Source organism: Ammodytes marinus (assembly GCF_949987685.1).
Source record: "Ammodytes marinus genome assembly, chromosome: 6".
NCBI lineage: Eukaryota > Metazoa > Chordata > Actinopteri > Uranoscopiformes > Ammodytidae > Ammodytes > Ammodytes marinus.
In genome coordinates, this window is record NC_137235.1 from 31,549,716 (window position 1) to 31,577,203 (window position 27,488).

Genomic DNA, 27,488 nt, shown 5'->3' on the forward strand with positions numbered 1-27,488 from the left:
AACCAGGTCACTTTAGGCTCACCAAAGTGAACCCACACAGGTCAGACATGCCAAAAGGGAAGGAAAATCTCAGTGGATCTCAGGAATAGAGTTGTGATGTTGCACATTTGTCTGGGGACAGCCATAAATTAATTTAAAAAAAGTTTCGCTCCACCATGAGGAAAATTATCTACAAATGCAGAGTTCTAAGAGTGACTGAACATCTGCCTAGAAGTGGACTTTCTTCAAAAATATCCACAAGCGCCACAAGAAAAGTGATTTTTCAGTTAAAAGCCAAACCAAACATTACATCTAGTGATTTGCAGACCTCTCTTGCAGCATCTGGGACAGATGTGCATGGTTCCACAATAACAAGAAAACCCAGTCCATATGGCTCTTCATGAGAGGGTTAATGAAGAAGCCTCTGCTCTCAAAAAAGAACAAAACTGCTTGTCACAACTTTGCCAGAGAGCACCTGGAGATACCTGAAGTCTTCTTGAAGTCTATTCTGTGGACAGATTAGTCCAAAATGTAACTGTTTGGTCATAACCAAAACCGCCATGTTTGGGCAAAAACGCAACACCACCAAAAGAACCTTCTCCCAAGTGAAGAATGATGAGGGCAAATGATCTGCAAATCTTCAGATGTAATGCTTAGGTTGGCCTTTACCAAAAAAAAATCTTTTTTTTTGTGGCGCTTGTGGATATTTTTGAAGGAAGTCCACTTCTAGGCAGATGTTCAGTCACTCTTAAAGCTCTCCATTTGTAGATGTTGTGCTCTATATAGAGTTTCCGGGAGCCTAGACTCCTCAAATGATTTATTAAAAACCCTCAGCAGAAGGTTATTAATTTTACCATTCATTATCTTGAAGAACTCTACTAGCTGTGTGACATCATTCTCTTTGACCTTACTGAGCAGGTGGATTATAAAAACAAACACACACACACACACACACACACACACGCTCACAGAGCCGGACGGAGTTATTGACACAGACATACAAACAGAGGAGAAGGAAAAGGAAGTGCAAAAACCAGAGGGAGATCTTTCACTTTTAAATTGAAATCTGTGGTGTTATTCAGGTTCTGATCTGGAAGGACACTTAAGGGGAGCCTGCTATTTTTCTCTTTTTTTGTTGTTGCAGTTGTTAGTTCTTGTGTCAATTTCTTTATTTCTGTAACTGAGACCTCTTAGTGTGAAAATGACATGTCATCTGCTATGTTAAGTGAGTATGATTTGAATCTTACTTAAAGGACAGAGACTACTATGTATCAATAGGCAATTTCACATCCGAGAGAACAAATATTACATGCGGGGTCCCCCAAGGTTCCATTCTTGGGCCTCTTCTGTTTAACATCTACATGCTCCCACTAGCTCAGATTATGAACAAGAACAAATTATGTTACCATAATTATGCAGACGACACACAAATTTACATAACCATATCACCAGGAGACCACAGTCCGATCCAAGCACTAATGCCTCGTTTCCACCGAGTAGAGCGGGTCGGATCAGAGCGGGACAGCTCACTTTTAAGAATCTCGGTGTTGTTTCCACCGCGGACCCTACCCTTACTAGTGGGGCAGGGTTTAGGCTGGACTGCGATAGCCGCCGCCAGAATGTGGGTTAAACTATCGGGCTGTGGAACAACTGTGGTCAAGCCAGCGGTCTCTCGTTTTTGCTTGGTCAAACCAGCCGCTTCTTTATTTATTCCCCCCGTGTTGTTGTGAGCACAGAGACGGCTCGGTGCAAGTTGCAACTTATAGAGACAGTGAGAGAACAGCGCTGGCTGCGGCAGCTACGTGACATCGTAGCAGTGGGACACAGTGTAGCCAACTGATTCATTTAATGACGAGGAAAATCTCCACACAATAAACAGTGCCGCGCTCACAAGCCAGCGATCTCTCGTTTTTGCTTGGTCAAACCAGCCGTTTCTTTATTTATCCCCCCCGTGTTGTTGTGAGCGTGTATTTACTAGCCTATACTATCTATGGCGAAAACACACAGAGACGGATCGGTGCAAGTTGCAACTGATAGAGACAGTGAGAGAACAGCGCTGGCTGCGGCAGCTACGTGACTAGTGGGACACAGTGTAACCAACTGATTAATTTATTGACGAGGAAAAACACCACACAATAAACATTGCTGTGCTCACATTTTCGCCAATACACAAGACTCTCTTCACTCTTGCCGAGATGACTACACATGGCGGAAATGATTATTTCGACCAATCAAATGACGTCTCCGCCGTTTCGGCCCGCTTTCAGGCGGCTAGTACCCCTACGGAGGAGTACTGAGATCGGGAGCGGCTCAGAGCGGTTAGGTGCGCTTAAACCGTACCCTACCCAACTTTTGGCAAATGAAAAGCCAAACTACCCGGACCGAACCGCTCCGATCCGACCCGCTCTACTCGGTGGAAACGAGGCATAAGTAAGTGCATTGAACAAATCAATGACTGGATGTGCCAAAACTTTCTTCAATTAAACAACGACAAAACTGAAGTCATTGTCTTTGGTAACAGGGATGAACAATTAAAAGTCAGCGCACAGCTTAAATCTGTTATGTTAGAAAGCACACACCAAGCTAGAAATCTTGGAGTAGTCATAGATTCAGACTTGAATTTCAAAACACACATTAAATCAATTACTAAGTCAGCCTACTACCACCTTAAAAATATATCAAGAATTAAAGGGCTACTGTCTCAGCAGGACTTAAAAAAACTTGTCCATGCATTTATTTTTAGTAGACTTGACTACTGTAATAGTGTCTTTGCAGGCCTTCCTAAAAAATCAATCAGACAGCTTCAGCTAATTAAAAACGCTGCTGCTCGAGTCCTCACTAGGACCAAAAAAGTGGATCACATTACCCCAGTTCTTAGGTCTTTACACTGGCTTCCTGTCACTCAAAGAATTGATTTTAAAATATTGATGTTGGTCTATAAAGCCCTAAATGGTTTAGGCCCCAAATACATCGCTGACCTGCTGATCCCATACAAACCAGTCAGAGCTCTCAGATCGTCTGACACTGGGCTACTGACAGTCCCCAGAGTAAGGACTAGACAGGGAGAGTCAGCCTTCAGTTTTAATGCACCCAAGCTCTGGAATAAACTTCCAGGGGACTTGAGGTCCGCTTCAACACTTGGCTCTTTTAAATCAGGTCTGAAGACTTTACTGTTTCCGTTTTAACCTGTAATTTTAAATTTTTATTTATTTTTATTCTTTTTAAATGTTTTAATTATTTTATGTTTTATTTATATTCATGTTTCTCATTCGCTTTTTTTTTTTAATGTGTGCTCTATACTTGATGTATTTTGTTTTTGCATCTGTAAAGCACCTTGAATGGCCTTGTGTCTGAAATGTGCTTTAGAAATAAACTTGCCTTGCCTTGCCTTGCCTTGCCTTGCCTTGCCTTGCCTTGCCTTGCCTTGCCTTGCCTTGCCTTGCCTTGCCTTGCCTTGCCTTGCCTTGCCTTGCCTTGCCTTGCCTTGCCTTGCCTTGCCTTGCCTTGCCTTGCCTTGCCTTGCCTTGCCTTGCCTTGCCTTGCCTTGCCTATCTATTAGGTGGAGTTTTCCAGTTTTCATCCCAAGTATTTTCAAAGCTCCTCATGTCTGACTTGACTGTAGGTGAAAACACTGAACTAAATCATTTGTCTTTTTCTTGCAGTGTGCCCACTGTCCCAGTGAAGAATCTCAATGGATCCAGTCCTGTTCACCCCGCACTGGCTGGTAAGAACACACAGACACACACTGGCAGCAGCTGACCGCATACAAATTTGCAGTTAGTTTACAAAACATACTTTCTCTACATGTAATTCTTAGTATTATTATCTTAGTATAAATATTTTGAGGCACCAGAGGCCTGTTTCAGGAAGCAGGGTTGACAACCCTGCACTCTGAGTTGACCAACTCTGAGATGAGCATCTCTGGGTTATTGGTTTCAGAACAGTGGATCAGCGTTGGATCAATCAACTCTGAGCGTGTTCACTCTGGGTTGAGCGCGTGTGTAAAAGCCATCTTCATGGATCGCTGATAACATGATTCACCTTGGAAACAGGAGAAACAAATGCTTGATCCTCCCACTTATCCACTTCTCAAAAAAAATTTAAAAATCTCTACGTCACCACTCCTCCCACAAGAGTAAGAACTATTAATGAATAAAAAACGGGATTATGGAACGGAAAATTATTAACAGGGATATTATCTCATAACTCTGATCTAGCACCTCGGCAATTCAGAAAGAAAACGGGGAAAACATCTTTTGTCAAGAGAATCATTATGCTTCCGTATGAGAAGTAAACGCCTATTTAAAAAAGTTACGCATATCAGTAGCAGCAAAAGTATGAGCTGGCGCGGCACATAATTGCTGACAGTATTTTATATTCGCTGTATAATATGTAATAATAATAATACATTTTATTTATATAGCGCTCTTCTCTCACTCAGAGCGCTTTACAAAAACAAAACAATAAACAAACAAAAAGAACATGTAGTGTTACCTCAAATGCTGGAGTCAAGTTTAAATATTGTGCAAGAAACAGACTGATGCACTTTAAATGGGTAGTGAAGGACTTTAACGTCGAACAAATTAGGCGACAATTTTCATGGATTTATAACCAAATCTGTGAGGAAACGGAGTGTTTCGCCTCCGTGAGAATGGTGACTGATTCACTCACTGCAATCAGGTGTGTGCACTGATTGGCTGATTGAGCCCAGGTGTGAAGAGGCTATATCTGCCCTGAGACCCCACTGCTCTGTGCTGCTCATTGTTTGCTCTATGCGATGGTGAGAGGTTCACTCTGAGTGCCCTCTGAGTTAGTAAAAATAATTGTTCAAGTTTTGGTCTTTCGTTCAGCTGCTTGGCAGCAGTGGTTTGGTTCTCACTTTAGTTTTGTTATTAAAAGGTAGCCTGTGTGGCCCTGCACAACTTTGTGCTTTTTGTTTTCTGCCCCCTCCCAGTGTCGCGTTGCGATTTAGTGGTTATCCCTCCGGGGATAACTTTTAGAAACCCCTTGGTCCGCACCTGTGTCCCTAACTCCCCCCCAAAGCCTTACAGAATGAGCAGCCCAATGCAGGGCACAGCGGACCCCACTAGTGCTGCTGGGGACAGTTTAGAGGTCCATAGACAGGCAATTTCGGCTCAAGGAGCCCTATTGGGCTCACACGATCAAACGCTACGTGCCATTGTGGAGCAACAGGCCTCGCAGGACTGCATGCTGCGGGAGATACTGGCCCGTTTACAGCCACCTGGGCCAGCCCCTACCCAAGCACAAGCACCTCCAGTTCCACCCCATGACCCTTTTGTAGTCCAGGAGACCAAGCTGGCAACCCCAGCCCGCTATGACGGGCATCCAGGGAGGTGTAAGGGATTTATAACCCAATGCAGTTTAGTGTTTGAGTTACGACCCTCTATGTTTAGCACAGACCGAGCCCGGGTCGCATATATAATATCCCTTCTTTCAGACAAGGCCCTTGCATGGGCTACAGCCTTGTGGGATAAACAGACACCGGTCTGCGCTGACTCTGCTCTCTTCATGGCAGAGATGAGGCACGTGTTCGACCATGATGTAAGCGGCCACGAAGCTGCCAAACGCCTTCTTAGGTTACGTCAGGGCTCTTCAAGCGTTGCAGAATTTTCAATTCCATTCCGAACTTTAGCTACAGAGTCAGGTTGGAACAGGGAGGCTCTAGTGACCACTTTCGGTAATGCCTTATCTGAGAGGGTTAAGGATGAGCTAGCTTCCCGTGAGGTTCCGGATTCTCTTGAGGATTTAATATCACTGGCCATTCGAATTGACAACAGAATTCGTGAGCGCAACAGGGAGAGAAAACCGGGGTACCCCCGCCCTATGTCGGAGGAGTCCGGCATCTCTTGTGAAACAACTAACTTGCCTAAGGGGCCCCTTAGCAATGATGACCATGAACCCATGCAGATAGGACGCACACGGCTTACCTCTGCGGAGAAACAGAAACGTATGAGCAGTGGAGCTTGTCTATACTGTGGCAGGGGAGGTCACTTCATTCGCCAGTGCCCCTCAATGCAAAAACCCGGTATGCAGGGAAACGAGTAGACTCTGCAGACCGTGGGGAGGCCTCGCCGAGTCTTAATATTTCCCCTTGTGTGGATAATCACACTTACTTGCCCTTTGAGTTATTTTGGGATGGAGACTGGCGCACTTTTTCGGCATTTGTCGACTCAGGAGCAGCAGGTAGTTTTATGGACTCAACCCTGGCCCGTAATCTCAAACTACCAATTTTTGATCTTCCTTGTCCACTTGCAATCACCGCAGTGGATGGGCGACCGTTGGGTAGGGGTAGGGTTGAGAAGGTCACCTGCCCGATTTGCATTCGCATTGGCAATCACACGGAAGCGATTAAGTTTTTTCTTATTGACACACCTCAGTTACCCCTCATTCTGGGACACCCATGGCTCAAGGAACACAACCCCCACATCAATTGGAGGGCGGGGCAGGTGCTGAGCTGGGGCCCAGACTGTGCTTCTCACATGAGGGACTCAGACTCGGTGCGACTCCAACCTTTGGGCCTGGGGCCTCCTGCTGCTACCACCTCCTCTGCCTCAAAAACTCCCAGTTCATTAGGCCTCACCTGTGCTACCCCCAGTGTTCCCCTGACTCTTGGGGCTCTCGAGCCCGTGACTCCTTCCAACTCTTCGTCTTCTGTGTCTAATCTTCCCAGTGGGGTTCCGGTAGAGTATGTTGAACTTAGTGAGGTCTTCAGTAAACAGAAGGCTTCCACCCTTCCTCCGCATAGGCCGTATGATTGTTCCATCGATCTCCTCCCAGGCACTACGCCCCCCAGGGGCCGCCTGTATTCGTTATCACAACCTGAAACATCAGCTATGGCGGGCTATATTGATGAGGCTTTAGCGGCAGGTTTCATTCGCCCCTCTACATCTCCAGCTGGAGCCGGGTTTTTCTTTGTGGGGAAGAAAGATGGGGGGCTTAGACCCTGCATTGATTACAGGGGCCTAAATAGCATCACCGTTAAAAATCGCTACCCACTCCCTCTCATGTCCACGGCATTTGAACAACTCCAGGGTGCATCGTTTTTTACCAAATTGGACCTTAGGAATGCCTATAATCTGGTGCGCATACGAGAGGGAGATGAGTGGAAAACGGCGTTCAACACTTCACGGGGGCACTATGAATATCTGGTCATGCCCTTTGGACTTTCGAATGCTCCTGCAGTTTTCCAGGCGTTGGTCAATGATGTCCTCAGGGAGATGCTTGAACATTTTGTCTATGTGTATTTGGATGACATTTTGATTTTTTCAAAGTCCTATCTGGAGCATGTGTCTCATGTTAAGAGGGTTCTCCAGAGGTTGTTGGCGCACCAACTCTTTGTCAAGGCGGAGAAATGTGTCTTCCATGCCCCCACAGTCAAGTTTCTGGGGTACATTGTGGAGCAGGGCAGTGTCAGAATGGACCCAAGCAAGGTCAAAGCGGTGCAAGATTGGCCTCGACCTGACTCTGTCAGACACGTTCAGCGCTTTTTGGGGTTCGCTAATTTTTATCGACGCTTCATTAGGGGCTTTAGCTCGATTGCTGCCCCTATTTCTGCACTGGTAAAGGGGCCGCCTTCACGATTTCATTGGTCCCCAGGGGCTGAGAAGGCATTTACGGAACTTAAGAGAAAGTTTACCACCGCACCGGTCCTGATTCACCCAGACCCCTCCATACCATTTGTTGTCGAGGTGGATGCCTCAGATGTGGGAGTGGGGGCGGTTTTGTCCCAACGTTCTCCAAAGGACAAAAAGCTCCACCCTTGCGCATTCTTCTCTCGGCGTCTTCTACCAGCCGAGAGAAATTACGATGTGGGTAACAAGGAGCTGCTGGCCGTGAAGTTGGCCCTGGAGGAGTGGCGCCATTGGCTTGAAGGTTCCGAGCATCCGTTTCAGGTCTGGACAGACCATAAGAATCTGGCATATATCCAGCAGGCCAAACGCTTAAATCCTCGCCAAGCTCGCTGGGCCCTGTTTTTCAACAGGTTTGATTTCAATCTTTCATACCGTCCAGGTTCGAAGAATCTGAAGCCGGATGCCCTATCTCGACGATATGAGTGTTCAGGTCGTGACAGTTCCCCAGAGACCATTGTGCCCCTCACTCGCATCCTTGCCCCAATCACCTGGGAGATTGACACAGTGGTTCAGGGGGCTCAACAGCAGGAGCCCGACCCAGGAGGGGGGCCCCCAGGCTGTCGGTATGTTCCAGCAGGAGTGCGACCACAAGTTCTTCAGTGGGGTCACTCTTCACGCCTCACCAATCACCCTGGTGTTCGTCGCACTATGGGTTTTCTCAAACAGAGATTCTGGTGGCCCCGGATGGCGAGAGATGTGAGCGAGTTTGTGGCGGCTTGCACCATTTGCGCCCAAAACAAGACGTCACAACAGCCGCCTGCCGGTCTGCTCCAGTCCTTACCTATCCCGAAACGCCCTTGGTCTCATGTGGCCCTGGATTTTATTACAGGACTACCCTCATCGAAAGGGTTCACTGTCATTATGGTCGTAGTAGATCGGTTCTCAAAGGCAGCCCATTTCATCCCGCTTCCTAAGCTTCCTTCTGCCCTAGAGACCGCCCGACTTGTAGTCAAACATGTCTTTTGCTACCACGGCCTCCCCCAAGACATTGTGTCTGACCGAGGTCCCCAGTTTGCTTCCCGTTTCTGGAAGGCATTTTGTTCCCTTGTGGGTGCTTCGGCTAGTCTCTCGTCAGGGTTTCACCCCGAGACCAACGGTCAGACTGAGCGCACCAATCAGACACTCGAGAGAACACTTCGTTGCCTGGTGTCCTCCAATCCTACCACGTGGAGCGAACAACTGGTGTGGGCTGAGTATTCTTATAACACTTTAAAGAATGCATCCACTGGTCTCTCTCCTTTTGAGTGTCAGTATGGATATCAGCCACCGTTGTTCCCAGAACAGGAGAGGGAGGTAGGGGTGCCTTCGGCGGCTCAGTTTGTCCAGCGGTGTCGTGCTACCTGGAGGCGTGTTCGTGCTTCTCTTCAACAGGCTGTGGCACGGCAGAAGCACTATGCTGACCAGCATCGCCGCCCAGCCCCAAACTATCGGGTTGGTCAAAGGGTGTGGCTCTCCACTAGGGATCTCCCATTGCGGGTTGAGTCTCGCAAATTGGCGCCACGTTTCGTTGGTCCCTTCAAGATCATTCGAAGGATTAACCCTGTCACTTTTCGCCTTCTGCTTCCCCGGTCAATGAGAATCCACCCCTCGTTTCATGTTTCCCGCCTTAAGCCGGTCCGCTCCAGTCCACTGGCACCTCCAGAGAGGCCTCCGCCTCCACCCAGGCTGGTTGGGGGTCAACCAGCGTACACGGTTCGGCGGATATTGAACAGTCGACGTGTGGGACGTGGGATTCAGTACCTGGTGGACTGGGAGGGATATGGGCCTGAGGAGCGTGCCTGGGTCCCAGCTAGGGACATTTTGGACCCAACTCTGGTCCGGGACTTTCGCCGCCTCCAGCCTGGGGGTCCTGTGGGAACGTCAGGTGCCGTTCCTTAGAGGGGGGATCCTGTGAGGAAACGGAGTGTTTCGCCTCTGTGAGAATGGTGACTGATTCACTCACTGCAATCAGGTGTGTGCACTGATTGGCTGATTGAGCCCAGGTGTGAAGAGGCTATATCTGCCCTGAGACCCCACTGCTCTGTGCTGCTCATTGTTTGCTCTATGCGATGGTGAGAGGTTCACTCTGAGTGCCCTCTGAGTTAGTAAAAATAATTGTTCAAGTTTTGGTCTTTCGTTCAGCTGCTTGGCAGCAGTGGTTTGGTTCTCACTTTAGTTTTGTTATTAAAAGGTAGCCTGTGTGGCCCTGCACAACTTTGTGCTTTTTGTTTTCTGCCCCCTCCCAGTGTCGCGTTGCGATTTAGTGGTTATCCCTCCGGGGATAACTTTTAGAAACCCCTTGGTCCGCACCTGTGTCCCTAACTCCCCCCCAAAGCCTTACACAAATCCATGCTCCCCAGCAAGGATTTCACAGTTTAAATCATTACTTAATTCATATTAGGCTATCTAAAGATGCTCATCTGTGACTTTGGGATCACACAAGTTATCAGTAACGATCGTGTGCAGCCGCAGCTTTACATTTCAACCTGACACAGATCTGTTCAGTGGCACAGATGTTTGAAAACATTTTTAAAAAAGAGATACAGCACAAATACTTTTATGAATCTGAATGTAGAGCATGTTCACGGTGTTAGGTGGCTGCCTATATAAACGACACAAGGGCTGAGAACTACTGATCAGATAGATTATCGATCAAGCGTAAAATCATCAGGAAATGATAAAAAAACATCCCAATGGAGATTTCTATGGAGTGATTTTGCTTCAAACTGTATAGGGACGCGTTGTGACACTTCAGTCGGAGCTGCAGCATAAAGTGACACAAACTCAGAGTCGGCCAAATCACCTATCCAGCAGGTTAGACCCACGGCATATGCTGCCGCAGTGATGGACTCTGAGTTGCGCTAAAACTGCTTCATGAAACGGAAAACCCAGAGTTTCCACTAACTCAGAGCGAACATACTCTGAGTTGCCTCAAAACCCGCTTCCTGAAACAGGCCCCTGACCCTAAAGTAAGAGTAAGGCAAGACAAGGCAAGTTTATTTATATAGCACAATTCAGACACAAGGCCATTCAAAGTGCTTTACAGGGGCAAGATTAAAATACACAATACACATTAGAAAAGCGAATGAATAAAACATTTAAAAGCGAATGAATAACATTTAAAAATTACAGGTTAAAATGGAAACAGAAAAGTCTTCAGACTTGATTTAAAAGAGCTGAGAGTTGCAGCAGACCTCAAGTTCTCTGGGAGTCTGTTCCAAAGATTTGGTGCATAAAAACTAAACGCTGCTTCTCCTTGTCTAGTCCTAACTCTGGGGACTGTAAGTAGACCTGTCCCAGACGACCTAAGGGCTCTGGACGGCTCATAACGTATCAGCAGATCGGTAATATATTTTGGCCCTAGACCATTTAGGGCTTTATAAACTAACATTAATATTTTGAAATAAATTCTTTGAGTGACAGGAAGCCAGTGTAAAGACCTCAGAACTGGGGTGATGTGATCCAATTTTTTATATAATAATCTGAGCTAGTGGGAGCATGTAGATGTTAAACAGAAGAGGCCCAAGAATGGAACCTTGGGGAACCCCACATTCAATATTTGTTCGCTCGGATGTGAAATTGCCTATTGACACATAGTATTCTCTGTCCTTTAAGTAGGATTCAACCAGCTTAGTACAGTTCCAGAAAGTCCAACCCAGTTTGCAAGGCGATCTAGTAATATGTTGTGGTCAACTATGTCGAAAGCAGCACTGAGATCAAGTAAAACTACGACAGAACTTTTGCCACTGTCTGTGTTTAAGTGGATGTCATTGAGGACCTTAACCAGAGCGGTCTCAGTGCTGTGGTGTTGTCGAAAACCTGACTGGAAGACATCAAAGCAGTTATTCATTGCTAAGTAGTTATTTAGCTGTTGATAAACAACTTTTTCAATGATTTTGCTTAGAAAAGGAAGGTTAGATATGGGCCTATAATTGTTCATGAGTGATGTATCTAAATTGTTCTTTTTTAGGAGTGGCTTAATGACTGCTGTTTTCAGGGCCTGTGGGAATACACCAGTGCGAAGGAACATGTTGACAATTTGTAGAACATCTGAGGCCAGCTAAAAACGGTTTTAAAGAAGCCTGTGGGCACAATGTCAAGGCAACAGGAAGAGGAGTTCAGGTGTTGTATAATGTCCTCCAGGTTTTTGTGGTTGATCAGATAAAATTCTGTCATTTTATTTGCATTGATTTTAAGTGGGCACAGGGAAAACACATATATTGAACTTGGTATTGATGCGATGACCGCTTGTCTAATTTTGTGAATTTTGTCTGTGAAAAAGGAGGCAAATTCATTGCAGGCTCTTGTGGAAAGATGTTCAGATGCTACTGGCACAGGAGGGTTTGTTAATCTGTCGACAGTGCCAAATAGGGCACGTGCATTGTTGTTGTTTTTGGTAATGATGTCAGAAAAGAAAGACTGCCTTGCACTTTTCAGCTCTGAGTTAAAAGTGCAAAGTTTCTCTTTGAAGATGTCATAATGAACCTGGAGATTAGTTTTTCGCCACCTTTGCTTTACGGCACTCTCTTTTTTCCAGTCTGACCTGCGGGGCATTTCTCCAGGGAGATCTTTTCTTACTAGAGACAACCTTCATTTTAGTGGGTGCAATAGCATCTATAACGCTTGTAATTTTGGCGTTAAAGTTGTCTAAAAGCTCATTAACTGAGTTACAGGGGGGAGGGGGTATTGAATAAAAGGCTTGAATAAATGTTTCACTGGTATTTTCTGTAATATACCGTTTTTTGATTACTTTTGATTGATCAGTTGTGTGCACAGAAGTTGTACTCTCAAAAAATACACAGTAGTGGTCTGAGAGACCCATATCAGTCACCCCCACTTTTGAGATATTCATGCCCCTGGAAATGATAAGATCCAAAGTGTGTCCTTTGTTATGTGTAGGCTGGTCCACATGCTGTTGTAATCCAAAGTTTTCAAGGACACAGCACAGTTCTTTCGCACATCTGTCCTCGGGTTTGTCAATATGAATATTTAAGTCTCCCACAATTAATAAACAGTCAAATTCAATACAGATTACAGATAGCAGCTCAGCAAAATCATCAAAAAAGCTTGTGCAGTATTTCGGAGCTCTATAGATATTGATGTAAATAGCTCAAGAGGCTGAATTTAAATGGAGAGCCACATACTCAAACGAATCAAAATTTCCATAAAACATCTTTTTGCATTGTAGAGATTCATTAAACAAAATAGCAACCCCCCCTCCTTTTTTCTGCACTCTGGATTCACTCACAAAATTGTAATTTGGGGGGGCGGACTCTATGAGAACAGCTGAGCTGTTATCTTGGTCTAACAACATAAAATTAAGATTATGCCTAGATCATTAGTTAAAAATGTTTTACCTGCCAAGGATCCGATGTTTAATAAAGCAAAATGTAGTGTGTTCGAAGCATTGTCAGCCCGATTTATTTCAGCACACTGGCTGAAGAGGAATGCTTATCAGATTTGATACATTTACAGGATTTAAGAGTTTCCTGTTACTTGAGATACACTTTGAGAAACAGGGTCCCGGCTTATCCTGTGAGTTGAAGATACCTGTGTAGCCGCGGCCCGGCACATATCAACAAGTGCTGACATCAGCATCAAGGCAAGGCAAGGCAAGTTTTTCTACACATCACGATTCAGATACACGGCTATTCAAAGTCTCCCGAGCCTGATGATGATGACGTATCAGAGGGGGTGTGCGTGGAGGGGTGACGAGCCGCGCGCTGTGGCTAAGATTGACGAGTTGAGGGGGAGTGGATTGACGTTCACAGGGGCGGGGAGTACATACGATTTCCATGAACTCCGGCTCAAGAGAGGATGAAGAAAGGGTGGTTGTAGGAGAGAAAGTAGGAGAGAGAGGTCGGCTTGTTGATGACCTGAGGGGTACCGGGGTGACGGGGATGGGTGGAGCCTCCTCCTCTCTGCCCTGATATCTCTCATGGTCTGAGCTGTTATCTGGGGCCGGCAGTTGTCCTTCGGCGCTTCTGCAAAGCTGTGTTTTGGCTTTCTCCAGTATCTTTTTGGCTTTCTCCAGTATCTTGTCCTTGGCACAAACAGATGGGTGGCGCAGGACGTAGAACATATTTGATATGAATACTTTTAATCCTGTCTTATTTAGGCAGAGTCCATCTGTCTTAAAAAACTGCCTGCGGTTCCAGAAAGTGTTAAAATTGACAATAAAATGCACTGAGTGGTCGGGGCACGCAGCTGAAAGCCACGTGCTCAGTGCCAGCAATCTGGTGAATTTCTCAGGTCCTCTTCTGATTGGTGGCAGAGGACCACTGATAAACACCTCTGCTTTCAGTGAGCTGACCGTGTTCAAGAGATCTCTAAAGTCCTGTTTCAACATTTCAGACTCCTGCTTTACAACATAATTTGACCCGATGTGCAGAATGATGTTCTTTACGTCTTTTCTTTAGTTGTGTGAGCAGCTGCAATGTCCAGGATTCTTTTATCTAAGTCAGATACCATATCATTTGGATAGCAGAGTACTTTGGTATCAACACTAAACATGCTTTTCATATCTCTTACAGAAAAGTATCCAACAATCAGATTTTCAGGCCCGATTGTTAGCTTGGTTAGCCCGGTTGTTAGCTCTCTCTGTGGCTCTTGGCTTTCGGGCCTTACCTTGCGGTGTGCAGCTGCTGTGTTATCCAGGTCATCAGAGGGAAATCCAGGGACTTGTAACAGTGGGGTGAACCTATTTGACACTAGCACACTTGTTTGCTGGGGAAATTTGTTGTTACGTCTCCCATTGGCAGCAATCCATGGCTGCGGCCTCCGGGGCACGGGGGTTGAGGAGGCACTGTGCCTAGGTGGTAATGCAGGCCAGCCGTCCAGATCAGTCATCTCATGGCGCTCGGCCCTGCCGGTTATCCGTCCTACCTTTTCCAATCTCTTTGGCTTTGCACCAAGATGATTCCAGGGAGAGTTATCACTGCCTTGAACACAGTCCTTCGGTTTCTTCGTAGCCTTGCTGGGTTAGCTGTGCGTTAGCTCGATCTTGTCCACTGTTTCGATTCACTGATAGAGTGGTGTCGTTCCCACATAGTCCATTCACTTGCACGTTCACTTCTATTCGATTCACTTTTGTTTCCAGTGCTGTAATCCTCTGTAGGAGTATTTGATAGTCCTCGTTTGATAAGGGAGGCATCTTGCTGCTAATTATTTTGGGGCGACTGTGGCTCAGTTGGTAGAGCGGGTCAGCTGATGATCAAAGGGTTGGAGGTTCGATCCCCGCCCTGCCACCTGTGTCATAGTTGTTGTGTCCTTGGGCAAGACACTTCACCCACCTTGCCTCGTGTGAATGGCGATAGTTAGCCTGCTATGAATGTGTGTGTGAATGGTAACGTGGGGAAGGAAAACAGGTCTCCCTTGCAAAAGAGTCTTCGGTCTCAATGGGATATACCTGTATAAATAAAGGTTAATAAAATAAAAATTAGCTTTAGCTGAGCGCCTCGCTTACAGTCACCACAGGCCTGTCCTGTTTGTAGGCCTCTTCATGTTCTGTTGAGGAGGTCGTAAAAGTTTCTAAAAATGCCTGTAGTATCTATTAAACAATAAAATAAATGACAGTCCCATTGATGTGTATGTATCCAGGCGCTGCTGCTAAATTTGACGAAAAAGAAGAATGTAAGCAAAAAGTGCAAGAGGAGGAGAGAGCAAACAGAAAAGCGTCTGCACAATAGGAAAGCAGGAAGCATGAATAGAATATGTTTGCAAACAAAACTGTGGGCCCTGCTGCTGTAAACAACAACAGTGAAACAGTCACTTTAAACAGTAGCTTTCCAACTTCAAACAGTGTTCCAGGGATCACGTTTGTCTGGTGAGGAAAGTTTGTTTTTTCATATTAGAATATGCCATAGAAAATGTTCACCCCTCTGACACACCCAAAGTTACATAGTGCACCTTAATGATGTGTTTCCTTGGGGGAATTTCCCTAGTAAGCAGAGAGGAAGTGTGTGTTGTAAGCAGAATTGTGCTGTATTTCAGGGATCACAGGTATCCTGATGAGTGCAGCTGCTTTGCCTGTGTGTCTGACCCGGCCTCCTAAGCTGGTGCTGCACCCTCCGCCCGTCAGCAAGAGCGACATCAAAGCCATACCAGGCTTAGGCCACTGCTGCAGGAAGACCACCAAGAAACAAGCTCGCAAGGGTAAAACATACAAACCAGGACCCACCACACAGACGCACATGTTGGGTTTCCATAGAATGCATTAGCTGTAGAGCTGCAACGATATATAATCGAATAATCGATTATTAATCGATTATTAAATTATTCAACAAGTATTTTGATAATTGATTCATCGTTTTGAGTAATTTCTTTATTAAAAAAATTCCAAATTCTATCTTTTCAGCTTCTCAAATGTGAATATTGGTTCTTTAATCCTCTTATGACAGTCAACTGAATATCTTTGTGTTTTGGACATAACAATGCATTTGAGGAAGTCAACATGGGCTTCGGAAAACTGATCAACATTTTTCACAATTTTCTGACATTTTATGGTCCAAACCACTAATCGATTAATAATCGATTAATCGAGAATTGTTGTTGCATTGTTTCCTGCCGATAAAAGGCCTCTGTTTTCAAACCATCAAAGTTCTAACTTTGAGGATGTCTGAGCTTGTGTTAGTTTTAGGTTTACTTAACCTTCCCTCCTCCCTTCTGTATGCAGGTAAAACTCCAGAAGAAGTGGTCAAGAAGTATCTGCAGAAAGTCAAGAGTCCACCAGAGGAAGTATGAACACAATTTGGATCTACTTCTCTCACAGCGTCAACTTGGGCTGTCAGTGTAACGCATACATCCCCTGTCATGGAGACGTATGTCAACAATACGCTTCTGAACGCCGCGTGTTACTTTAGAAAACTGCCAAACGGCTCAGGGGCCGTATGTCCACAGCGGCCACTGTTATCAGTTCAGAGCGCTTTGGAAATGATGTCCGAAGCGTTGCAGACACACAGAGACCACAGTGCACGAGAAAGGCTTCTTATGGATATGGACCCTCACTGGACAAGTCAAAAGCACATTGTGTAAAATGGAATAAAAATATCATTGGAAGTACTTTGAGTTTGAGCTACCACATACGACCTTAAGTTACAAGTGAAATGCACTTTGCATATTTGTCAATGTGGAACAGTGTAATCCTTACACATCAAAACATCTCAGAATAACCCCTATGTTGAAAGACAGGGCTTTTAGAAGCAGCAATGCAGCAGCAGCTGTGGCCGAAAACAGTAAGAGAGACGCAGCAGTAACAGACGCAAGCGCTCTCCAGAGGTAGACGCAGGCTCTGTGTCCCAGGCCTAAGCACTTTGAAGAAGTCTACTACCTCGAGTCCACACTGTTGTAGTATTTATTTTTGAAGTAGAGATTGTTACCTCAGGCTCATGGCACTCTTGATTTAAATACCGTATTTTCCGCACTATAAGGCGCACTTAAAAGCCTTTAATTTTCTCAAAAAACGGCAGTGCGCTTTATATATGGGTCAATTGGTTAATTGGTTGATCCATACTGGTTGTACACGGCGCTCAAGGCGCTCTGTCAAAATGTTTCAGCATGAAAAACCAATAAAAAAAATGTATAATGATAAAATGTTTCAGTACCGCTTGGAGCATTACGGCTACCGTAGTCAGTAAACTTTTATTTTGAAGCAAGTCCCAACCTCAGCGATTTTTACCGGCATCCAATAAGGAAGTGACCTACAACTGTAGTAACCAGAAAGTGCCACTGGGGGTGGCGCAAGACGAGCGTTTTTTTCTTTGACTCACTTGTTAGATAGGCCGTTTTCAAAGTCTTATTAAACCTATTTACAGCCTGGGCCACAAAACCATTTTAGTCTGTATGTTTAGGTCATATCTCCATGACAACACTGAGTGGGATGAATTTTTTTGGCCCACGCTAGTTTTTATTCTTTTGGAGGTTAATATGTATTGGCGCGATCTCTTGAGTGACAGCTCTCCGCCCGTTGTCCCTCACTTTGCCTCGGAGGTATACGTTAGCTATCTCCCTCCCCCCGACGTGACGTTGATTCCCCTTTTCGGCAAGAGGAGTGAGGCGGAGTAAAAATCTCACAAGATGGCGACGCGCACAAACCAGGATTATTGGATGCCGTGTGAATAACTGAGGTCAGCCCGGATGCTACATCCATATTATTTACTATCTATGTTTTGAAGCAGAAACACTAAGCGCTTCCTATTTCCTAGCCCCGCTGTGCTTCCATCACCGCACCAGGCTTTTCTCAAGTGTGTGATAATCAAAGTTCATTTCGGACACTGAAACCCATCGGTAACTGACCTATCGGTGTTTGCATCCTTGGGCAGAGGATCATATATCCCCGCTGACAGAGCAGTCGAGCCGGCGTTACCCAGGCAGGCAGCGCTTGACAGGCTCACGGGGTTAGCAGCCGAGCTAGCGGGGCAGTTTGGCTGCTATCCCCTCGGGCTGTTATGTTGACATTCCCTTTAGCATAGCTCCATAGTGGATGCATAACGCAACCCCAGTCTAACGTTTGACTGCAGTATCTTCTATTCTATGCACCTTAAAGTGCGGAAAATACGGTACATCTAAAAGTCAAGTGTAACATGCTTTGCATTTATTTGATTCCCAATCAAGATACTCTAACAATAATTGATTTACACTGTAAATATGGACTTAATTACTGTAGACTCTAGAGGCTAGAGGCTTATGCCTTGCAGCAGACCCAGGTTTGAAGCCGACTCAGGTCAGTTCTCTGCACGTCCTCCCCTCTTTGCACCAGTGTTGGGAACGTTACTTTAAAAAAGTAATTAGTTATAGTTACTCACTACTTGTTCCAAAAAGTAACTGAGTTAGTAACTGAATTACTTTATAATAGAAGTAACTAGTTACCAGGCAAAGTAACTATTTGCGTTAGCCTACTGTAAAAAAAAAAAGGTTGCTATAGGCCTAGGCTATGTCAAAACATTTGGATTTTTCTGAGCAGTTTTCACAAGTCAGTTGAAATGAGTAGAACAGACAGGTAGGCCTACTTGTAGGCTACATGACCTTCAATATTGCACATCAACAGACAGCAAGAGGTTTATCCTACACTTCAAGTATTTTGTTCTCAACAAAAGTAGTAGGCCTAGAGGAAACTGCTGAATGTAGCCTACCGTGCTGATCTACTATATCACTGGATTCACTTCAGGGGTGTCGGCTAAAGCACCACTTATAGCCAAAAATGCCAGACTATGAAGCATGAGACGATGAGAGGAGGAGTAAGGATTTATCCTATGTTTATTTCCTTCTTTAACATGCACAACAGCATACAGATCCCAGGAGAAGAACAATAGCAATATTCGGCTCGTGATGACACGCTAAACAGCTGTTGCAACCGGCGAATCGCGGCCGTTTAACGTGCATAAATTATAATTTATAGAGATCGGGAAACTCCATGCACTTACTCCCAAGGGCGATGCAAACAAACTCATGGAGAGCACGTTTCAACCGTGGATTGATAGGTGGTTACTGCGGCAACGTGCACTCTCACACAACAGAGAGAGAAAGAAAAAGAAACTTCACCAAACAGGCGCTCCGGCTGACTGACGTGACGGCGCTAACTGACAGTTATAATGTCATCCACACTGAATAAAACACAACTTAAAACACACCGGTCTCCTCACTAGCAGTTTGTGTAGTATGGAGCCAGGGGTGCGTTCGGATTACACAGTTTATTCAATCAATTCATAGTAACGCGCAGCATTTAACGTTCAGTAACGATAACGGCGTTGTAACGACAGAAAAAGTAATTAGTTAGATTACCCCGTTACTGAAAAAATAACGGCGTTACAAAGCAGTGTTGGGAATAACGCCGTTTAAAATAACGGCGTTATTCCCAACACTGCTTTGCACCATTTTCATCTTTGTCTCTCAAAACTGTCAATGAAGTGCAAAAATGCCCAAAAAATTATCTTTAAATAAATAAAATAAACATAGATATTTTGTTGACAGCCCTAGTGCCAACATATAACACCACATAGTTTTTAGGTTTTCCATTGATGTTTTTTATGATCAGTTTTATTTTCCTTCCCTCGTCTGTCCTAGGACTGTACCATCTGTATGGAGCCGTTGGGCGGTCCGTCTGGATACAAGGGTCCTGGAGTAGGGCCTGTGTCTCGGGCAGAGTCTGTGGGGCGACTGGCACAGTGTGGACACCACTACCATTTCCAGTGTCTGCTGGCCATGTATAACAATGGAAACAAGGACGGCAGGTGGGTAATTTTTCCTCATTGTCTCTCAACTTTATTGCAGACGAGATCTAGAATCAATACATTGTCTCCTCTCCCCTCAGTCTCCAGTGTCCCACCTGTAAAACCATCTACGGCGTGAAGACGGGGAACCAGCCGGCAGGGAAGATGGAGTACCATGTCATCCCTCACTCTCTACCAGGACATCCGGACTGCAAGAGCATACGCATCATCTACAACATCCCGCCAGGCATTCAGGTGCTCATATGTATTTATTTATACTTGTGCTTAATTTCCACAAAATATTCTTCTTCTTTTTTTTTTTTCAAAGGTTTTTTTATTAAATCACAGAGTAGCAAAGCAACTGCAGTACAATGGATTATACATTTTTTCCCCTTTTTTTCCCCCCCGAACATACTCCACCCATATCCCACCCTCACACCCAATTACAAACAATCCTGCATTAAGAAATTAGTACACAAAATAATACATAATGTTAAAAATAGCAGAAACGAAACAGAAACACACACTTCAAGAAACAAAAACAAACAACCAATATGAAACAAAAAACACAAAGAAATAAAATTGAATCAAATAAAAGAGGGGAGGGGGTAGCTACTCTTCAATTATTGTGGTCGGTTTCTTAAAATAGTTTAGGAAGGGGCGCCATATTTTATGAAATTTAGTCTCAGATCCCTGGGTAGTGCAACAAATTTTCTCCAGATTCATACATGACATAATGTCTCTAATCCAATGTGAGTGGGAAGGAGGAGCAGGATCTTTCCATTTAACCCATTGATGACTATGGCAATCTAGGATGCATGTCCTTAATGCCTGAGGGTTTTCTGAAAAAATAGTACGAATTGTCAAGTCTACCAAAACCTTAATATCTAAGCCTGTGTAGCACATAGAAACATGAAATAAAATACATTTAAAAGTTGAGGTTCACAGGTTTTATTTAGCGCTTACAAACCAACAAATATTTCTAAAAATCGTCAAAATTAGATAAATTAGAAAATTATTAAATATTGTTAATAAATAGATGCAATGTGTTGTGTGATTTTCGTCAGTAGTCTATAGTAGACCTTGATTCTGCGCACCAAACGCCACTAACTGTTCTGTCGCCGACATAGCTGGCGTATTCTTTTTATTATTTTGTTTTATTTTATTTTTAATTTTTTTTTGATTGACATGATTTTCGGCAAACCACACAACTTTTGGGTGGTCACGTGGTCTTAAAAAAATCAACAAAACCCACCTCATGTGTATTTGAACCAATGACAGTGCATTCTATGCTGGGAATGCCATGAAAATTAGATAAAGTAATAATGCTGCGCGACGCAGCATCAGGCAGGAGAGCCAATGTGGCATCGCGCAGCAGCCGTCATCAATGGGTTAAGTAAGATAGCCCTACGAGCAAGTAAAGAGGTGAAGGCCAGTACCTTTAGCTTCACTTTAGGCAAGCCTGAATTGGGAGCGATGCCAAAAATTGCAGTGAAAGGGTTCGGCTCAATTTGATGCTGAAGTACTTTGAAATTGTTTGAAAAACTGATGTCCAGAACTCAGTCAAGGTGGGACACAACCAGTACATGTGAAAGAGTGATGCCGGTGCGCTCTTACAGCTATCACAGGTCGGGTCTACATCGGGGAACATACGAGCTAATTTAGTTTTAGATATGTGGATACGATGTACTACTAATTGCACAAGAGCATGTCGGGCGCACATGGAGGTAGAGTGTATCCGATCCAGGACTGAATCCCACATGTGATCTGTGAAGGCAGAACCTAGGTCCTACTCCCTCAGGGTTCTTATAGCTGCTAATGAGGGGCTATGCAACTTTGAAATAAGGTTGAAAAACACAGAAATTGAGCCTTTTAATGTGGGGTTTACAGAAAGAAACAAATCGACATGATTGGCTGGCGGTTTATAAGGGAATTGGGGAACTAACTTCTGCGTAAAATGCCTGATTTGTAGAAATCGGAAAAAATTAGTCTTTTCGATACCAAAATGTTTTGTCAATTGAGAAAAACTAGCAAATAGATCATTAATAAATAAATCACCGATGCATTTTAAGCCTTTTTTATGCCAGATCTTGAATGCACCATCCACAGTCGAGGGAGTAAACAAATGATTAGCTGCAATTGGGCTGAAAAGTGAAAAATTCTGCATTCCAAAATTCTTCCTAAATTGGGTCCAAATTCGAAGGGAGTGCTTAATCACGGGACTACTGTTGGGAATAGCCGAAGAGAGTGGAAGTGCGGCGCTTAAGAGGGCAGATAGAGACAATGGGCTAACAGCGCTGGACTCCATTGTTACCCAGACTGGGGCTGAGTCGTCAAGGTGAAAATGCACCCAATACACTAAAGAACGGATATTAGCAGCCCAGTAATAGTATTGGAAATTAGGGAGGGCCATTCCACCTGTTTGTTTGGGTCACAAAATATTCTTCAATTTGCAATTTATACATCCACATGAACAGTTCATCACAAGGAGAAATTATTATGTCCTTTCCAGTCTAACAAACAGACTTTTACACATAAAGTAAAATAAGTACATAAAGAAATATATAAGGGGGAGGAATGACAAATTGTGCACATTAATTACATTCTACTATTCTCATACATACACATACCAACCCCTTTGCGAAAAAAAGAGAAAGAAAAGTAAGAATAAAACAAATAAGGTTGACTCACAGGTCCCAACATTCTCCAATATGTGCTGTTACATTGTCACATTTAGGTTTAACACTATTAATGCTCCCTAATATGAATCCCCCTCTTTCTCCTTCTAGGGACCAGAGCATCCCAACCCAGGGAAGCCCTTCACTGCCCGAGGCTTTCCCCGACACTGCTACCTCCCAGACAGCGAGAAAGGACGCAAGGTAATCACGGAGCACACACATTCACCATGCATTTTTAAAGGTGGATTTCTTCAACATAAAGCTTTTGTCCTTACCCTTTAACCTAACCTGCCTTCAGGTACTGAAACTGCTCCTGGTAGCGTGGGACCGCAGGTTGATCTTCTCAGTGGGCACCTCCAGCACTACGGGAGAGTCTGACACCGTCATCTGGAACGAGGTCGGTAAATAATACAACCCTCAGTCAAGAATGAACTTTATTGAATTGTTGTATGGGATATTGGCAGTGGTGGAAGTACATTAACTCTATGTATTTCACCACTGGAAATAGAATTTCTGCCCCTTTTCTTCCTATCCTTAAGGTCCACCATAAGACAGAGTTTGGTTCCAACCTGACGGGCCACGGATTCCCTGACCCGGGACACCTGGACAACGTCCTGGACGAGCTGCGAGCTCAGGGCATCACAGAGGACGACGGACTGGTGGAGAATTGAACGGAGACATGTCCATGTTAGAGGCTGGATGAGAGGGAGACATACGTGGGCCTTACCATGAGAATAATACAAGGAGGAGGAAGGCCTCACACACTTCCTCTGTTCCTCTCGCACTTAGAGAAAGGGCTGCAGGGGGACCTTTCAGGATGTACATTGGTTTGGTTTAGCAGAGGTTAGAACCACTTCTCAACATGGGTTTTGCCAATGTAAGCCTTTACAAACCTTACAGTTTACAAGTGGGAGGGGTGACAAGCTGAGGACCAGGATGCTAAGAAAACCAGCAGCAAGAATGACTGCACTCTTAATAGCACTACTAAACAGCTAGGTACTCTACATATGGTCAAGTCAGCGTGAATCGGTACTAATATTTAGGTCAACAAGTTTACTTTACTGAGAACAGGAATAACCAGGAAGACGGGCAAATGTTAGAACAGTTCAGTGAGAACTGTGAGAGAGAGAGAAAAGACAGAGAGAGAGAAAGGTGATGGAGCAGTGAGGGAGGGGACATGAGGAAGAAAGAGCAGAAAGAGAAGAGAAAGATGGCGTACGGATGTAGTGTAGGATAAGACTAGAGTAAATGAACTTGTACGGTACTTAACAGGTACTTTGGCTTCTGCTTAACAAACAAGGAAACCAGGGGGGGGGGGGGGGACTGACCATGTGTGTGTGCTTTGTTCAAACCACTTGCTCTTTTGTGGTTGAAGTGTAGTGTTTTTCTCCCTCTTGTGGTGATATCGATGAACTACACCTCAGGCTGTAAGCTATTAGTTATTAGTCACCTTTTATCATTTTTACTATAGTCCCGAATTATTGTCATTCCATGCTTTATCTCTTTTTTTAAATGTGATGGGTTTTTTTATGGCCGGGGATCTGTTTGTTTATGAGTGTGTGTGTGTGTGTGTGTGTGTGTGTGTGTGTGTGTGTGTGTGTGTGTGTGTGTGTGTGTGTGTGTGTGTGTGTGTGTGTGTGTGTGTGTGTGTGTGTGTGTGTGTGTGTGTGTGTGTGTGTGTGTGTGTGGAAATGACAAAAGACCAAACTAAGGCAAAGTCATTTGGGCCTATTTGAAGTCTTACTAATGAGCCACAGTGGTACAAGTTAGCCTTAGATACACAGGTACCAGTATTTACTTCTATTTCTTTATTTTTATATTTTCTTGTCCATTTTGATGGTTTACACGAGAAAAAGTGAGAAAGTGACAAACATATGGTTCCCACAGATTGGGCAGCAGGTTGAAAGGATGGAGGGATAAAGAGGACAAGATGTAGACCTTAAACAGACATCCCACTGATTAGATCTAAAAAAAAAAAGTGTGAGAGTGTGAGAGAATCTGTGTACTGTGTATACTACCAACATGCTCCCAGTTAAGGGTTCTGTGCTACTCCTTGGGACTTACACATCATCCCTAAACTCTGATGATTGATAATGGTACTGCCTGTACGGTAACTTCTTTATTATGTTGTTTTTTTATATCAAATATGGTTACACATTTAGCTTTTTAATAGCATATTTTCTTGACACTATCATAGAGTAATTGCCCATTTTCATTTTGTACATTTATGTTGTATTAATTATACAATTTTTTCATTTGTAACTATTGGTTTACAAAGACAGTTTTGTTGAATACAAGGTCTTTTTTTATTTGTTTTCATTGTGTACAAAGTTAAGCTGATTTGTTACATATTTTGGTTGGAAAATGAATCTCATAGTAGACTTTTATCCGAGTGTGAACTGTAATACATTTTAATAGCAAGTTTAACCCTTCTACACTTGCTCTTCTGTGAGGTTCATTTCCTATACATCATCTGTCATCCAACTGTTGAGAGCTCCTGTAGGCAGAAATAGGCTCAGTGCACAATGTGTGACATCCTTGAAGATTTTGTAGCAGATTTCTTTAATGGACATTTTGTAATCCAAGTGCTGGTGGCATGATACAAATGATCATTTTAAACAGTGTAAAATGTTATAAAATCTCAGTTTTTTTGTTTTGTTGATCTTTGGCCCAAACACTGTACAGTGACTTGGGAAAAACATTGATTATGTATGATCAGTAAATTACTGATTTTCATTTGTCTTTTTGTTATGAAATAACTGGGTATGGCTTTAAGTCAAATTTGGCCATCATTTTTGGTATTTCCTGGGGTTAAAAAGAAAAACTATAATTTTTGTAATGGTTTATTTAAAAGCTTTGATCCATGCTATGTGAGCAATGTAGCAAACAGCTATTACTAGTAAACTCACCATTTCAGTTTTGTCCCTTTGTTAAATGTGGATTTCTTCCCATCACCATTTTTGATCCCCACTGAAGGCAACCTCTCCAAATGTCTGGATAAGGGCCCTCCTGTCATATTGTCTTCTATTTTATGAGGGGTTGGGAAATATGATAGACATGGGACAAAGATAATTGATACACGTTATAACAAAGCAAAGTGTACATTTTGCAAAAATATTGCTGGAGTATGAGTGATTAATACAAGAAATAATTAAAGATTGAGTGAAACTTACTTGTGTGTTCTAATTTCAGTAGCCATAGACAAAGCCATGTGAAGGACCACTTTAACTTCCCGAAGATAATTAAATGTAGGCCTATGCCTCGTTTCCACCGAGTGGTGAGGCTCGGCCTGCTTTTATTTGTGTTTATACTGTCGTTAGGTTGGGTCTCAATATAAGCTTGTGAGCTGCTCCTATTTTTGGCACCCTACTGTTGGGGTACCAAGCCGTTTAGGACAAAAGGCCGTCTTGTATATGTAACTGCTGTTATCTTTAAAAATAGAAATATTTAAAATTGTAGATGTTATTAGGGATTAAAAATAGAATGTCTGGAACACAATTATCCCTTTAAATTTAATTTTATCATTATTAGTTCAAATATATGACACTTGTTATCATCTCACAACGTCCAAAACAGTGTGTCCACAGAGAGGGTGTCAATCTTTCATTTGCAATAAAACCTATTAAAAATGTACTTTAATGATTTAAAAAGTGTTTTTTCATCAAAAGCAACACTAAACAATCTCTCATATCAATAAAAAATGTTTTTCCTCAACACATTCATGTTTTATAAGGTTTCAAAGTGGTGGGACACTTTTTGTCAACACCGTCAGACAATCCATTGAATGTAACAATCAGGCAAAATAAGGGCCATCTGTCACTACGAAGGACCTCCTAGTCACATTCTACCTCTGCAGTACATCAGAGTCACACAGCTCTAAATCAAATCAAATCAGTTTTATTTGTATAGCCCAAAATCACAAATACATTTGTCTCAGTGGGCTTTACATTTCATACAATATGATACAATATGACACCCTGCCCTTACACCCTTAGCTCGGCTGAGAAAAAACTCCCAGTAAAAACCCTTTACCGGGAATAAAAAAAAATTGAAGAAATCTCAGGGAGAGTCGACAGAGTAAGGGATCCCTCTCCCAGGACGGACATACTGCAATAGATGGCATAAGTAGAGAAAATCATGAAGGAATTTGATCATTGACCAGGTGATTACATGGTAATACTAAGTAAAGTGCGAATAGTGTGGATGCAGGAAGACCCGGGCGGGCCAGTGACTGGCCAATCAACTTGCCCTGCATATGATTTTACTGGCCCCGGGCCATCGGGCTATACGTTATGTCGAACCCTGCAGTCACTGTATTTATGGAAACTCACAATCTTCTTTTGTCATGGATGATTCTTAAAAAAGTACAGGATGATATACAAAATGAGGCAATTTGGTGTGAGTCTGTTAGAGCAAGTCTGATTGAAAGACTGTAATGTGAATCTTGAATTAACGCTCAACCAATAATATGCTGTTATAAAATCACTGTTATTGATTAGTCTACGTATTTGATGGTTATCTGGGTTTTTGTCACCACCGTCCGATATGTCAAATTCATAAAATATACTTGTCAACTCCGTCAGATATATATTATTGCTTATTAATACTTGTCTTAAGAGCTGCATTGGGCCTTTTCCTCCACAATTTTTCTTATTTTGCTCATCATGCTATATCAAATCCATGGAACAGTAATTGATCTCTATTTGTAGAATGTAGTTTAATATTTTACCATTTCAGCTGGGATTTGCTTTATACAGTGCCTTATGGATCTTTTTGTGGGGGAATAAGGTACCAAACAGGCTTAATACTTTACCCTGGGACATCTTTACTTTCTCCGTCTTTTACAAGATCTGATGCCTTCCAATCTATCAGTGACAATTAGTGATATGGTTTATTGTTTTATTCCACTTTTGCCGTACAATGGTAAAAATATTTACGGCATTGGGAAGTTGTCGATGAGTAGGGGAGAACGGGGGAATCTGAGGCATCGGGTA

General features: G+C 43.6%; 1 protein-coding gene across 2 annotated transcripts in view; it reads left to right on the top strand.

Moving 5' to 3' along the window:
- LOC307251680 (E3 ubiquitin-protein ligase DTX4-like) overlaps positions 1 to 24,166 on the top strand; it is a 76,951-nt gene extending 52,785 nt beyond the window's left edge. For both annotated transcript variants that reach the window (XM_080029071.1, XM_080029070.1), the window contains exons 5-12: positions 3,642 to 3,703; positions 15,603 to 15,764; positions 16,285 to 16,346; positions 19,671 to 19,837; positions 19,918 to 20,071; positions 22,606 to 22,695; positions 22,793 to 22,891; positions 23,034 to 24,166. In XM_080029071.1, the coding sequence (XP_079885197.1) occupies positions 3,642 to 3,703; positions 15,603 to 15,764; positions 16,285 to 16,346; positions 19,671 to 19,837; positions 19,918 to 20,071; positions 22,606 to 22,695; positions 22,793 to 22,891; positions 23,034 to 23,165 (928 nt within the window). In that variant the 3' untranslated portion in view covers positions 23,166 to 24,166. The remainder of the gene's footprint in view (positions 1 to 3,641; positions 3,704 to 15,602; positions 15,765 to 16,284; positions 16,347 to 19,670; positions 19,838 to 19,917; positions 20,072 to 22,605; positions 22,696 to 22,792; positions 22,892 to 23,033) is intronic.
- The last annotated feature ends 3,322 nt before the right edge of the window (positions 24,167 to 27,488 follow it).